The 15,532-nt window shown below is 40.5% G+C and overlaps 1 protein-coding gene across 1 annotated transcript in view; it reads left to right on the top strand.

The window, feature by feature from the left end:
* Window positions 1-15,532, top strand: part of LOC146613021 (zinc finger E-box-binding homeobox 1-like) — a 75,765-nt gene that overhangs the window by 52,366 nt on the left and 7,867 nt on the right. Inside the window, exons 3-5 of the mRNA XM_085377562.1 lie at window positions 13,233-13,385; window positions 14,381-14,583; window positions 14,943-15,069. Coding sequence (XP_085233688.1) covers window positions 13,233-13,385; window positions 14,381-14,583; window positions 14,943-15,069 — 483 coding nt within the window. The remainder of the gene's footprint in view (window positions 1-13,232; window positions 13,386-14,380; window positions 14,584-14,942; window positions 15,070-15,532) is intronic.

The following is a 15,532-nucleotide window of genomic DNA, read 5'->3' as shown; positions in this document are numbered from 1 at the left end:
ACTGTATATTAGCGCAGGTGGGGAGATTACCCACCCAACTGTTAGCAAGTAAATCCAAATCAGAGCAGCAGTAGCGTTATGTTCACTGACTTTGTTGTGGATCATTGTGGAGAAGAACTGTACTAACTTAAGCACATACGTAGTGCTTTTATTGAATTAAGTGATCTGAAGGGGGCACACACATGAACACAGGAACCAAGCAACCTGCATGCGGTGCTGGTGGGTGTAAAATCTGGAGGCATGAGTCAGCTGAACACGATCACAGCTCAGTGTGGTGTGCCTTTTTCAGATCAGAAGAGAAGTAAAGAGTAGTAAAGAGTAACCAGAAACCAAGAATTTATAGCAGCGAGAGAGAGGATGCAAATGAGGAAAGAGATATATAAATAAGGAGGGGAAGTAAGCTCGTCTGAGGAATAGACATGTTTCTGTAACGCCCTCATTAATCCTTAATCTAGCCGGCAGTCTTGCAGAGGTTTCTCTCTATAATCTCCAGTTCTCACATCCAGCAAACTTTAATAAATCCCATCTACTCCCTAACTGGCAAAGATTCCTTTTAATAATACAATGCTCTGCCTAAGGGCGGTTCTTTACATGCAGTTTATGCTGCATCTTCTGTGCTTGAACATTTTTGTCAGTGCCAGTAATACTTAAAGCAACATCTTATTCCTACATTTTTCTGTAACCTTACCTTACCTTCTGTAAGATTGACCCTTTGCGTTTTAACATTTTCACTTATTAACTTGTTACGTATAATACAGATAAGTGGTAACCATTTCCATATGCTGCTTTACACACGGCATGCCGCATAGTGTAAACACAGTAGATGCTCACATGTGATTTCAGCTGAGATTAAAGTGACGGCTGGTGAAGCGAGACTCAGAGGGAAACTCTAACCCAGTCGGAGATTTTCAGAATGTTTTGCTATGCTGATAAATGGTGTTGATTGCAAGTAGATCAATTGTAAATGGTAAATGGCCTGCATTTGTATAGCGCTTTACTCAGTCCTTAAGGACCCCAAAGCGCTTTACACTACATTCAGTCATTCACCCATTCACACACACATTCACACACACATTCACACACTGGCAATGGCAAGCTACATTGTAGCCACAGCTGCCCTGGGGCGCACTGACAGAGGCGAGGCGCCACCAGGCCCTCTGACCACCACCAGTAGGCAAACATGGGGTAGTCTCTTGCCCAGGGATATTTGGCATGCAGCCAACCAATGTGGTAATAATATTAGGGATGAGTTTTCAGATGTTTAATCAGTCATTTCTTGAAGAAAGTCTGCTGTATTTCAAGCTTTGCACATCAACTTGTTCTTTGCTTTAGCATCTAAAATGTGGAAAATACCTAAAAAAAAAAACCCTATGAGGGTTTTTAGGTCTACCGGCCAATCTAGTGAGTTGTGAGAATTTCAGGTTAACTGTCCAAAATAATCTAGGGAGCTTGGAAAGAAAAGCGACTGGACTGGAGTGTGATGTGTGTTTGTATGGATCTTAATGTAATTAACTAACAGAAGTTCAAAGCAACAAGCAACTATATAAAATATAAACTTTACCGCTCTGTGCATTCAATCACAAGATTACAATTTCCTGCAGCATTATTCTCTTGTGTTGTTTGGAACTGTGTTGGGTTTTTCTGTTTCTGTTTTTTCTTTTCTTTATAGATCTGATAATGTCTCTGATTGGAGTTGGTGGCGCTCGGGGATATTTTTTTGCAGAAGGATCATATGACCTGTGAAATGCCCCGTTTTATGTGAGCACGCACAGAGCCTGAGGCAGAAATTCCGGTTTAGAAAAGGACGTTAATAACCACCACCGTCATACCCATTATCTCCAACTGGGGTTTCAAGTTTTTTAATCCAGCAAAGGGAAAGAAAACCTGGTTGTGTTGAGCTTTGTTCATAGAATACCCCTCAGAACAGCAACTAAGCTCAAAAAAAGTGTTTTATGGAGCACAGGCACACCGGGACCAAGTGTTGCTGATTGTTACAAGCTACACATCGTCTCCAATTCCTACAAGAATAGCATCAGCACAAACAAGGAGCTGTACTGGCACATTTTCAACCATTTTCTAGTAGTACTAACAAAGAAGATCCTTACTTACTAACCTTTGTGCCATCTCATTTTGACAGATGCAAAATAAATTCTGTCAGTGTGTATTTAATGCTTTTTTTTTTAGCTTAAGTGATCAAATCTTGAAATCTGAGCAGATTCATGCATTTTTTGCTTGAAAACAGACTGTGTCCTTGGACTGCACCTTGAAATCAGAATAGAATAGAATTCAACTTTATTGTCATTGCACATGCACAGGTACAGGGCAACGAAATGCAGTTTGCATCCATCCAGAAGTGCTTTAGTGATATAGATATATTACAATATATATTAGCAATAGTATAGATATGTAAGTATATTACAGAAATGGTATATTACAAAAATCAAATAGAAATGGTGCAAATATGCACCTGTAACTGCATGCAGAGACCTTAAATGTTACACCTTGCAGTTTTGTAATTAGCCTTGGAGAGATACATTGAATTTTACCTTTACGGACATAGGTGGATTTTTATGGTACCATTGTTTCTGACGGTATACAACCCACATGTACAAGCTAACCAATCAGCATGAGAGCCTGTGTTGCAGATCTGCATGCGTTTTTCCTACCTTTTTAAATCACAGAGCCTGTGTCCACTAGGTATCCATCACACAATCTGATCTGTTCCAATATTGAGGTTGTACTCCCAAGATTTTATTAGCACCATCTTGCAGTGTGACATGTAGAAAGACAGCCATATTGCTGATAGAGCCCAGTTGTATAAGACTGTTTGTCTGTACATCTCATCTCTCTCTTTGATCGGATTAGTTCATCCTCCTCCAAGCCTCGGGGAACGCCCGTTCGCCCGCCACAGCCAGATGTTCTGCTCTTTCTGTCTCGCACTTGTAGGTCAGCCTGTATGACACCACATCCTAAAGGCTAATCTAACTATGACACACACACACATCCACCAACACATCCACTCTCTCCTCCCTCTGAATCGAATTTCTCCCTCTCTATTCTTCTTTGATAAAACACAGAGACAAGCTTCATCATCATTCCTTGTCATCTTTCTCCTCTGACTGGTGTCTGACTGCTTATCTGTTCTCCAAACAATAAGTGCTCACTGACAGGTGACATGCCAGAAACATCTTGAATTTCTTTCTGGTGACAAAATGTACATTAAAATGTAAAAAAGAGCATTTTTTTTAATATCCTCTCTTGTCATCACTGTGTGTCTATAAATTAGATAAACACTAGACGTAGTGTAAGTGAAAGCCCCGCCCACTGGAGGGGAAAAGAGTTGTTAACAGATATGCTGCAGAGTGCTAAAATACTAATAACATGTTTCAAGGTGGCTCAAAATATTAGTGATGTTCACATATTAGGCTACGTTCACACTGCAGGCGAAAGCGCATCAAATCCAACTTTTTTGACCCTATGCGACCCATACCCGATCATGGTATGACAGTTTGAACAGTACAAATCCGATATTTTCAAATATCACTTTGGTATGTGGTACTGAATCTGATACATATCTGATGTTTCAGAAAATGACTGCTGTTTGAATGGTCATGTCGCATTAAATCCGTCTTTTACGTCACTGACAGACGGCAATTATCAGCGCCGGAGAAGACATCGCGAACGCTTCCTGGTCATCCAGTGAAACTGTTGGGAAGACAACGTTGGAGAAACGTGAACATTTTATTTGTACTGTATAATCGGCAGATTCTGACAGAAATTTCCAACTATCCTTTGAAGCACCGCTCTTCTCTAAAACAGCAATAAGGATCATTATTAGGCCATTAGGCTTACATAACTTAAAGCAAAATTGGGAAACGTAAAGTCCGAAACAAGTCTTTATATTAAGGCCATCAGTCAAACAATACTGTTTGTTCTGGGTCGAAACAGAGCGCGTTGTGTGTGACGTCTTCTTTTGCGCATGCGGGCCGCTTTGAGGGGTCACACAAGAGCGCGTTTGCTGTCACATTTTATTTGTAGTGTGAACAAGCAGACAAAAAAATCGGATTTGAGCATTAAGACCTGCAGTGTGAACGTAGCCTTAGATTTGTCAGTGACAACATTTAGCTTAAGCTAAATAGACAGTCAGGATCTCAGTGTTCTTCCTGCTGATGTGTCACACCTTTCAGTCAGGACTGCTGGAGTAAAGGAAGAAGAATTTTATTTCTTAATTATATTTTAAAGTATGAATCTGTTCCTTCCACATGCATACGAGGACAGCATGAGGCAAGGAGAGATCAGCAAGACCCGCACAGTACAGAGGATATGACACTAGTGACAACAGACATTAACCATGTCAGATACAGCATAAAAAGAAGAGTTGCGATGGTGGTGGGTTGCTAAGTGGCTTGCAGATGCATAGCAAATGTGTGCAGGCAACAACGCCACGTTCCTCATGTCAGACTTTAACAGGCTCTGTCTGTAGGCTCTTGCAGTTGACCCTTTGCTGCATTAATATTCATTAGGAAAGACCAAATTATATAATCACTTAATTCTAATTTAAATATTGTGCTCATTTACATAAATGAATAATTGATTGAATATTATAAAATCAGCTTATCGCTTCAGTTCTACAGTGCTATTTCTATAATTCAAACAACATAAAAACAAGAGATTTGGTTTATATATTAGTGAAATAACAGCTTAATGAGTTCCCTCATTAACACTGCTGACATGGTGTGTGACTGTGTGGAGTTGAGTCAGCTGAACTGCTTGTTGTTTCCCTTTGCAGACAGGGTTTTTGTGCGCTGCACGTCCGCTGGGAACCGCGGAACAGGTTTAGTCATATCATGATGATTCACATCTGATGCAGTCAACAGTTTTGGACCTAAAGTTGCTCATCCATCAACTTCCTGCCGTCCTTCTTCCTACTCCGAAGTTCTGAAGTTTTACCAGCTGCAGGAAGCGCAGACAGAAATAGACTTTCTAGAGACTTTGTGTTTATTTTATTTTTTTAATTGGTTTCCACTCCACGTTCAGGCAGCATGGTAAAGCTCTTTAAAACTCTTTAAACCTCCAGATACCCCGAAGTAAGTACGTTTGCAGGATCAGCGCTTACCCGTGCTCGCACACTTTCAAAAACACACCTCAGGATCCAAACAAAACAGCAAAAGTGTCACAAGCTTTAACGAGCAGAAGCAGAACCAACTCTGCATTCAACAGCCGAAGTTGATTGGCTTGTGTTTACGCCGATTCTCAATGCCCTTTTAATCCTTGATTCCTCTCAAACAGCTCAGCCTACGCAAGCATCTGCCTTCATCTCGACAGCAGTTAGTTACAGCCAAGCAGGAAATACTAAAACCATGGAGACGGCGAGAATGTGACACTCAGAGATATTGCTCTCAAGGCTTGTTTCATTGTTCCTGAATAAAGCCTTACATGGTGTGAGCAGTGCTCATGAGTGCTGCTCACACCATGCTTTATTTCTCTCCCTCTTTCTCTCAGCTCTATCCTTTCTCCTCTGTACTCACTACTTTTCTGCAGTCACTGATCCCTTCTCATTTCTTTGTATTTTTCTGCCAGGCTTTCGTCTTGCTTTCTCTTGCTTTTGTTTCCCTTCTTTTTCGGCTGAGTATCCAACTACAGATATTGTAGGAAAGCCTCCCCACAGTGTTTGAAGTGATAGGTGGTGCTCTGACTTTGGATATTATTAATTATCCATGGAGGTTTTCCTACGCTTGTTGTTGTTCAGTAAACCTCAACTTTTTGGGACAAGCTAAAACTTCTAAGCCTTATTCTCACAATAAACTAGCACGTCAGGTGAAATAATACATTCACTTATTAGCCTGACATCAGAATAGTACATATGATTGTACACCCAGACTACATAGCAAAGTTTAGTAGGTTTGGACTGTTCTTATACAGCAGTTTTCCACTCAAATACTACTACAAGTCACGTTTATACAGGGCTGAATAGTCACTGTCTATCTAACTGTCACACATATACTCAGACAGCCCACTCTACCTCCTGACCTGCAGCATGTATATTTATTTAAACAGGTCTGCATCAAATATTCACAGTAGTGCAGGGTTTGATTGGTATTTTAGAGGGCTTTACAGAGAATAATGATGGAAATACATGTGATACTGTTAGCACTGGGCCTGACTTTAAAATTTCCAGGCATACACATTTGTGTTTCTTTCTTTTTTTAAATTTTTTTTTTTTCATGATCACCAGCTTTGACTGTGAGCACAGAAGCAGCACGCACCTTTGTATTCAAAGCTTCTGTTTGAAAAGGGCAGCCAATCAGAGTGATTTCATTTATTTATTAATTTCTGCTAATAAAAAGGTGTGTTTGGTTAGCTAAAACGACTTTTTTAAAATACCTAGATTTGTACACTTTTCTTAATAAAATCGAACTTTTTTCATAGCTTTAGATAAACACTTTGATTAAAGATTGCAATGTGAGAAAAATATGCAGTGCTGAGCAGAGAGAGACTTCATTTATTGACTGAATGTTCTGTTTTTTTCACCTTTGACCGGTCCTGTCAGGTGCCTTTTTGTTGTAATAAGGTAGGATGGTGAACTTGTATATGTAGTTATGCACTAATTCTCTTGACTTCACAGTAAGAAGAGTTTTAAATAGAATAAATGTGCCATTAACAATTACATTTTACATCTTAAAAATGCTCAGTTTGCAAAACCTTGACAGTTTAAACAAGGAAAGCATCAGCAGAGGTGGTGATAGTAGTAGTAGTAGTAGTAGTATGTTCTTTGGGGTCTTGATATAAATGTATAATATAACGAATTGAATTGACTCGTGCTTTCACGGCAGTACTTGTTATTTTTCAACTGCACCTGCGATAGAAAGCAGCCTGTTCACTCCTTTAGAAAAACATTAACAAACCAGGAAGGAGTTACATATTTAGTGTGTGCAGAGGAGCTCTGACGGTGTTGGAGGGAAGTCATGGAAAAGTCATGAAATGTTGCAGCGCTGTAAGGCCACGGTGGGAACCCTTCAAAGGCTTTGCGTGATATTTTTGGATAGTCTGACTTTGAGTCCTTTCTTTCCTCCCCGTCTGAGGCGAAAGGAGAAAGAACGGAGAGCAGCTGGTGTTGAATTGGTCCTCTGGTGAGAGATTAGTGTGCGCTACTCCCCCTGCAGTCTAGGCCGCACTGCAGCTCCAATCCATCCTGCCTTATAAATTCACCATGGACTCACAGTGACAGGTTCTGGCAAGGTATACGAGTGCTGTGTGCAGAGAGTGCATGTGCCTGTGAATAACTCGGCTGGTGTAAGTATGCAAGTGTATGTGTGTGTTTGCGTGTGTGCGAACCACATGATTTCCTGTTTTCATTCCATTCTGATATTCCACATGTGTGTGTTGCAGGGTCCTGGTTGTCATTACAGCATGTATGTTTTTTGTGAGGCATTAAGAGTAATTGTAGAGTGTGGTGGGAAAATATGCAGAGAGGTGTATCAAGTGAGGGGGGGATTGGAACGAAGGGGTGATGGAGGGAAATAAAGTAAGTGAAGGAGGGAGGGAGATGAAGTTAGATTAAAGAAATTGTGGGGAGGGGAGAGGTTGAGGAAACAAGCAGTTGGTAACGTGGTTGAAGAGAAGGAAGAGGAAGAGACAAAGACAGAAAGGGAGAGGAGGAAGCTAATTTAAAAAGAAAACATGACAGCAATGCAGCCAAGTGTAGTGAGCTGAAAATAGAACATGTTTGTTTCTTCTTTTTTGAATGGCAAACGAACAAAGAATAGTATTGCAGCTTAAACCTTTTTAATCCGTAAACATGTGTCTGTTAATCAAGTAGTCGTTTAACAGAAAGTGACATCCTTTCTCAATTAAATCTTTAAGACCTGCAACTTTCTGCAGCTTAGGGACAGTTGGAAATAATCTTATTGTGGCTGTAAAGTTCTCTAAATAATGACTCAGTAAATAAGTAGTCTCAGCTTGCTAAACCTGCCATTTTCCAAACTGTTGTTCGCTTACTCTTTAGCGGGGTCTTTATTTTTGGTAACCTCTGCAAAACGGTTTCAGCCAGAGCCAAATGAAAATACCCAACACTGCACTGCATTTTGTTAACTACCGCCACGAATAGGGGTTCAGCATAGAGCGATATATTTGTTCATCAAATGATCGGAAATAAGATTCTGCCACATATGTTATCAGACTTGTTGCCTTTGCGGTAGGTGGACACATGCTTACATGCATAAGAACGATGCACAAGTCGTTTATGGAAGCTGTGACACTTTTGACTGTTTAATAGTTGAACAATTAGAAAACTGTGAATTGCATCTGATGAATACAACACATTAATCCGGCAGGAACTCGTCAGCTGTTGCAGTCAACCTTGACACAGTATTATAGTAAAAGCCCCCAAAATCATCATGGAAATGGCTTAATGGAGCTGCATTGTGTAACTAGAAGTATTTATGTTTAAAATCAGAGTCAGAGTCGACCTGTGTCCTTGATTTTACTGACACAAAGGTCTGCAGTCAGTCAAGGTCAGCATTTTCACATTCATCCCTGCACTTTCCTAAATGGAGACTGTTTTCAAAGAGCTCGGCTTTCAAATGCCAGGGGGCCAAAATGTGTTTTTAGCTTGCTTAGTGAGGGCATATTCTAGAACGGATTTAAGAGACTCCTCTGCTCTGCTCTTCTTGAAGTCTTTTTCATGTTTTCCTTTTAGTTGAGGTTTCTTTTTTTTCGAGGAGTGAAGTTTTTCCCTTTTTTCATTGAAGAGTTTAAAGACAGACGATGCTGAATGCTGTACATGTTAGTGAGCTACATAAATAAACTGAAGGAAGGACTAAGATAAGGAGAAAATGACGATATAAGAGGCTATAAGAGAAAGGAATGAGCAAAGAGAGGTGGGGAAGGAAGCTTGAAGGGTAGATGAGCGAGTCTCAGAGGGGGAAAAGAGATTTGGAAAGCTTTTGGATGAGATCATGGGAAGTAAAGATCTGTGTGTTTAATATGAGGCTTAACAGGGCTCGGCCTGGGCCCGCCTATTCTTTATAAAGGCGTACACACACACACAGTTCAGCATAGACCCCTCCTTTCTTTTTCTTTTTATGACTGGTTCTGTGATTGCAGATCCTGCTGACTACACACACACGCAGCTGCACCTGTCCCTGACACGGCTCAGCAGGAAGAGGCGTGGCCTTTCCTGCTGATTCTGCCTGCATTTAAAATACTTGAGCACCATGACTACACTGGTCACAGTTTCACCTCACTGCTTTCTCTTATCAGTGTTTTTATACTCAGAAAGTGAAGTAAGCGCTCTGCCTAAGTTCCTCTTCTACACTTGTTATGATATTTGCACTTAGCACAGCATCCGATCTGATCAAGGGAAGAGCGGCAAGAGTCTTTGTCTCAGAGGGATGAAATCCTGCTTAGAGCAATATGCACACAAAAAATGCTGTAACTGCAAAAAATCAAGAATAAAACCCTGACTGAGCTCTAAAATAAAGAAAATCACTGTATACTGTACAGTATATACTATGCATCCATTTATCAGTGCACTGCTCAAAGGAATATTCAGCCACACACATTCATGCATTTGTATCTTGCCTAAAGTTATTCTACATGCTGACTGTAGAAGTCAGGAATCAAACAACTGGCTATTTAAATGAGTAGATAATCTGCTTATTATGCATGCCTTAACATTAGACTCACTTTCACCACTCTACCAGTTTTACAGAGGAGTTTAGTGTACTTGAACAAGTAAATCAGATGGGGCTGGGGGTTAGTGGAAAAATAAATCATGCCATCAGCATTATCTCAGATTGGTGTTGAGACTTCAATTACTTAACGGGGACCTTGTGTTATAAACAGGCGGTGCAGTGTTACTCTGTTTCTTCTGCAGTCTGAAGTGTTATCTGCATGGCTGTCTAGTTTAACTGTATGCTGTGAATGATCGTGGATGGAAAAAATAAGACGAGTGTTGGAAAATGCGTCACAGTCTTCGCATATTTAAGAAAAAAAGGCAAAAAAAAAATAGGAATGAGGAAGCCTTTGATCCTAAACTGATTTCTTCAATTAAGTGGCTTGGCCTTCTTTGCCATTTCTTTGATGGTGCTCTGCAAACATTTGAAGTAACAGGTAACAGCAAATTATTACTTGCATTCAGGTCACCATCTTTTCAAAATGCATTTGATTAGGGCTGGGCGATATGACCCAAAATTCATATCTCGATATTTTTTAGCTGGATGGCGATATAAGATATATATCTCGATTTTTTTTTAAGCCATAAAGTAAGAACAAAAAGAGAGTTCTTAGTCAAAGCTGTGTCCCAGATGTCACACAGGCACTTTTATTAACATACAGCACAGATGTACATGAAAAATTACTCAAAATTAAATTATGAGCATTCATTAAATAATAATGCTCCATAAATAAAAGAAAACAAGGTTGTTTTTGTGCTAAACAAAGAGCTCACAATTGTGCAGTCAAAATGTAAACTAAAAGACGCTGAGCGTAATAACAAAGACAGACAGATTTCACAGCTGCTCTGTTCCCAAGTTTTACTGTGTGACTGACAGCCTGGAGTTTGAAATCCACTTCATAACCACGTCTCTTACAGGTGCCATTTATGGTCCTTATACACACACAATACGGTAATATTACGTTGATGCACAGTACGTATCACTCCGCGAAGCTCCTCGGTAGCCGTAATGCGCCGACAATCTATCAAGCGGTGCAGCTCCGTAGCTTACCAAAGTCGTACTAAAACATTTTTTGACAGATTGCTGAGCGCCGTGTACCACATAAAATCGGTTCGCGGCCATCAAGCACAACCAGAATTCATACATAAGGCGCGCTATCAACTTTTGAGAGAATGAAAGGATTTTAGGGTTAGCGCTGTTAGCTCGTTAGCGCGGTTAGCTCGTTAGCACGTTGACGCCGTCCAGCCCCACGCATGGGGCGATGCGCAGTAACTCGTTAACGGAGATTTGCCGTGTCCGTCTTGTCGCTGCCTGCACGTGAAGCGATGGGGTAGGAGGGGGAGTTGTCTTCAGTGAAGGCGAGGCGGAGTAACGTTGCGTAGAGACAAAAGTGGACGAAAGAGAGGCAAACTTGCGGCTCCACAACTATAATTATAACGTAACATAGACTATATCGATATAAAGGATATTGTCACATCTTATATCTCGTATAAAAATATATCGATATGTTTTAAAAACTCGATATATCGCCCAGCTCTACATTTGATATAAAATTGCACGCAGTGCTTTTTTGAAGCACTTGTAGATGCCAAGTTTGCCTGAGCATATTCATTGCTATCTGTTTTGTTCCATGTCGGCTACATAAGGTTAATTTGAATAGAGGAGTGTGTTTGGTTTAATGAGAGGGAGTGTTTGGGTAGAGGACAGACTGTCAGTGTGGTGCCACTGTTACGTCCCTGACTCATTTCCCTCTGAAGTGCCACGTTTGAATCACGCCCAGGGCTGTAATTATTCTTTGTAAGGCTCATTATGGTTGCAGGGAAACATACTGTCTGTGTCTGTGCAGCAAACCAGCTGTTCCAAGTGAACTCAAACATCGCTAACAGTTCAGCTGGCTGTAGCTATAGATGATTAAAGATGTATGAATATTAGCAGGTATGTAGGAAGCAAGGGTTTCTGTTTTTAATATTGTCCTAAGTAACATGACAGTACAGCATCACAGTACAGTTTGGTCTGTCTAATATTTGGCTCCAAATTAATTTTTAAAAGTTCAGTATAATAAGGTTTGATTTTATTTCATCTTAGCGAACAGTATGTGCTGGGACTTTGTAGTAGAGTGTTAATTCTAATTACTTCAAATGTGTTTAGTTTATTTTTCCAATATTTAAATATGATAACATTTACAGAGGTTCATGCTGTATGTTTGGTCAGCATTACAGTCGCGTGGCTCAGTTTTTCACTGGTCTGCATACTCACGTCAGAGCTTTCTAATTATGTCCTTACTGCTTCTATATTAATTAGGAGGGTAAGAAGCTATCAAGTGCTTCTAATCAAATGCTCTTGATTAACGGATCATCAGCAAGTGTGACCACTTTGGATACAAGCAGATGTTTTAGCAGTTTGCTGGTCTGAAGCAAATTCATGCCAATGTCAAGATGCAAATAAACAGCAAAAAGCCCAAGAGCTATGTGGCAGACATTGACATCAACCATGCTAACTGAGGTCTGCAAAGTTCTTGACTGTACGGTTAGAGAAACATGAATGTGTATGCTTTTTTGGAGGTTTGCCAAGAGAAAGCCATCCCCTTCTCGTTTACGTTTGCAAAGTTGCATGTGAACAGACCACTCCTGGAACAGTGTCCTTTGGATATACAAGCCCAAGATGGAGATATTTGGCCTGAATGTACAGTGCCACATTGATGAAAGTCAAACACAGCATATCAGCACAAACATCTCATACCAACTGTCAAACACAGTGGTGATCATTTAGGGTGGTTTTACAGCCACGGGACTTCAGCCCCAGCAGTCATTGAGTCAACTCTGTGTACCAAAGAATTCTAGAGCCAAATGTGAGCTCTGTCCAGCAGCTAAAGCTTGGATGAAACTGGGTCATGCAACAGGATGGTCTTATGTACACTACATCGTAATGGCTGAAAAAGAAAAGAATCAAGGGACTCAAAACTCAACCTGAATGATGTAGCAGGAACTTATGAGACCTGTGCATAAACAAATGCCCACAAACCTCAATGAACTGAAGGAATGTTGTAAAAAAGAGTGGGCCCAAATTCCTCCACAATGACGAGAGAGACTGATAAAGTCATACAATAAATGATCCCTTCAAGTTACTGCTGCTAAAACAAGCTGCTCCATAGTTTTCCACAGCATTGTAGCTACAACTTCCCAAATTCAGAATCTTCTGATTTTAGGGATCTCTGAACATTGTTAGCAGAACTAGTCCAGGTTTCTTTAAGAATAATGTTCGGCAGCTATGCCATTTTTAAATTGCCCAACAAATGTTTTTTGAGAATACAAAGTGCACAACGATAGCTCAAGTGATGAGCCCGTTATCAAATCATTTACAAGTTATATGGCGCCCTCTAGTGGTGGTACTTCAAGCATTAGCTCATAGAAGGGATTCCTCACAGAGAAAATAAGTCGTTTAAAATGATTTAAACACAAAGTCATTCAGTCTGTCTGTATCTGTAGTGCTGTCCGTGGTGGATAATTGGGTTCTTTGTATACAGCAACACTAACCTTTGTGCATTTGTGTTTTTAGTGAAGGAGGAGTGTGCATCAGAGGAAGAAGAGGAGGTGGAGAAGGATGCTCTAGTGGAGGAGATTCTCCAGCAGGGAGACACAGCCATCATCTATCCTGAAGCCCCCGAGGACGAGCAGAGTCCGACAGAGACGGGAGGAGCCGATGAAAACGGTAACACGCCAACATCACATATTATACTGAATGTCATGATGCAGATGTTCAGGTATTACTATTGCTGTGTCAAAATTTCAAATTCTTTGATGTCAAGCACTACAAATTTCCAACTTCTTCCTGCTCAGCATTCTGGAGTTCATAGCATGCTATACTCAGCTTAGTACTCACTTCAGAAGTGAGCAGTAAATAAGTGGGATTGTGAATTGTTTGAAAAGCTGACAGGTAAACTAGTTGTTGGGGTGGATAACAAACGGCTGCATTTTCAGAGCTTTTATTTCAAACACTGAAGATCTCAGAACACATTTTCTTGATAATGGACCTCTGAGGTTATAATAAAAGATACAATCAGAAAAGTGAGATATTGTCACACAAATCTGCCATTTACAGTTGAGACACTAAGGTTCAAACTCCAAAGTATAACCACTAAACTCAAGTGTTGAGTGCTCCACTAGCAGCTGGTGAAGTTGAGGATAAAGTTGAGATAGCACAGGTCAAAGAACATTAATTACTTGGAGGAAGCTCTGAATGTTCTGGAGCACAAGAAAGGCATAAATGCTGAAATAATAACAGTAGCTGGCTTGTTATAGCTTTAAGGAAGATTTAAGGGCAAAGACAATAGTAAAACTTATACAGTCTAGAGAGGTTTTATGAAGGGCAGGTTATTCTCAGGCCTTCATACAGAGAGTGGGGAAACTATGTTGTTTATATCCAAAATATTTAGCTTATGTGTTGGACTTAACACAAAAAATGTTTGGGAAAACCAGAGGTAGATGCACAGGAATGTCACTTTTTCCTTCCATCCAGCTGGCTAGTTACTGTATGGAGAGTTGTGGATGCTGGAGAGCAAAGTTAAGGAAATGAGCTAACCAACATCAGAAAGGTGTAGGAGGAGGAGGAGCTGTTAGACTGTCCGACATGCTCTTCATATGAAGTGTAAGAAAAAAAAAAAATCATCATCTATCATCCACGTTTCCCTTTTTCTTCCACCACAGGAACACCTGATTCTTTTTCCCAGTTGCACACTTGCCCCTACTGCTCCCGGGGCTACAAACGCAACGCCTCACTGAAGGAACACATCAAGTATCGCCACGAGACCAGTGAGGATAACTACAGCTGCTCGCACTGCAGCTACACCTTTACCTATCGCTCGCAGCTGGAGAGGCACATGAGCCACCACAGGGGCTCCAGAGAGCAGGTAACACCTCTTAGCATGAGAACCGAAGACGCAATGCGCCAAACTAAGAGCGAAATCAGGTCTGATACGTGAAACTGTTACCCAGACTCAAATCTCTGCCTCAGGATCACTAGGATGAACATTTTGTCATGTTGTTCAACTTTAATTCACTGATATTTCTTTTTCGGTTTTAAAATTTTGTGCACTTTGATTTATTATGCAAGCAAAAACACGTCCCCAGTGCTCCTTTCAAACCTTCGAGCTACAGTTTTCAAAAATGTTAAAGCTTTCACACAGAATTCCTATGAAATATTCATCTGATATTAAAAGAACTGAACGACACAGAAAAATAATAGAGACCTTCTTCTTTTCTGACTCAGCGTCACGTTTCGCAGTCAACAGGAGGATCGGTAGGAACAGGTGGAACTCGAAAGTTCAAGTGTACCGAGTGTTCCAAGGCCTTCAAATACAAACACCACCTGAAGGAGCACCTGCGCATTCACAGCGGTGAGCTGCTGCACACATGCACAGTCTGCTACAACCTGTGTAGCTGTTCCAAACTGCAGGCCTCTAATCATCGAACATTTGTCTGCAATTACTGCATTTACAACTGACTAATAATTTTCATTAAATGTACACATTAACCGACTGAAAATTTTAGGTTGTTTTTTCGTTCGTGTATTTAATTGGCACTGTGTATGTTAATGGACACCAGATTTCAGGTGTTCCATTAAAGCTGGTTAATATAGAGCATTTCCTTAGTGCACTTGGTAAGCTATGTCAATAACATAAGGCCTGGATGCCAGAATTGGCTCAGAATGGGCTGCTGGACGGCTTTGGAAAACATGTAGGAGGACAAACAAGTTTTACAGCTTTCCCTGCTGATAAAGTTCCCCCACAGCCATATATACTACAAAGAAAATATTTAAGTAAGAGTTAAACAGTTAAATTACAGAAAAATTTAGTTAAA

This window comes from Diplotaxodon limnothrissa, linkage group LG18, assembly GCF_057381915.1.
Source record: "Diplotaxodon limnothrissa isolate DT_005_m linkage group LG18, D_limnothrissa_male_GT1.1, whole genome shotgun sequence".
NCBI classification, from domain to species: domain Eukaryota; kingdom Metazoa; phylum Chordata; class Actinopteri; order Cichliformes; family Cichlidae; genus Diplotaxodon; species Diplotaxodon limnothrissa.
Note: the sequence above shows the minus strand (reverse complement) of the source record. Positions and strands in the feature narration are given on the sequence as shown.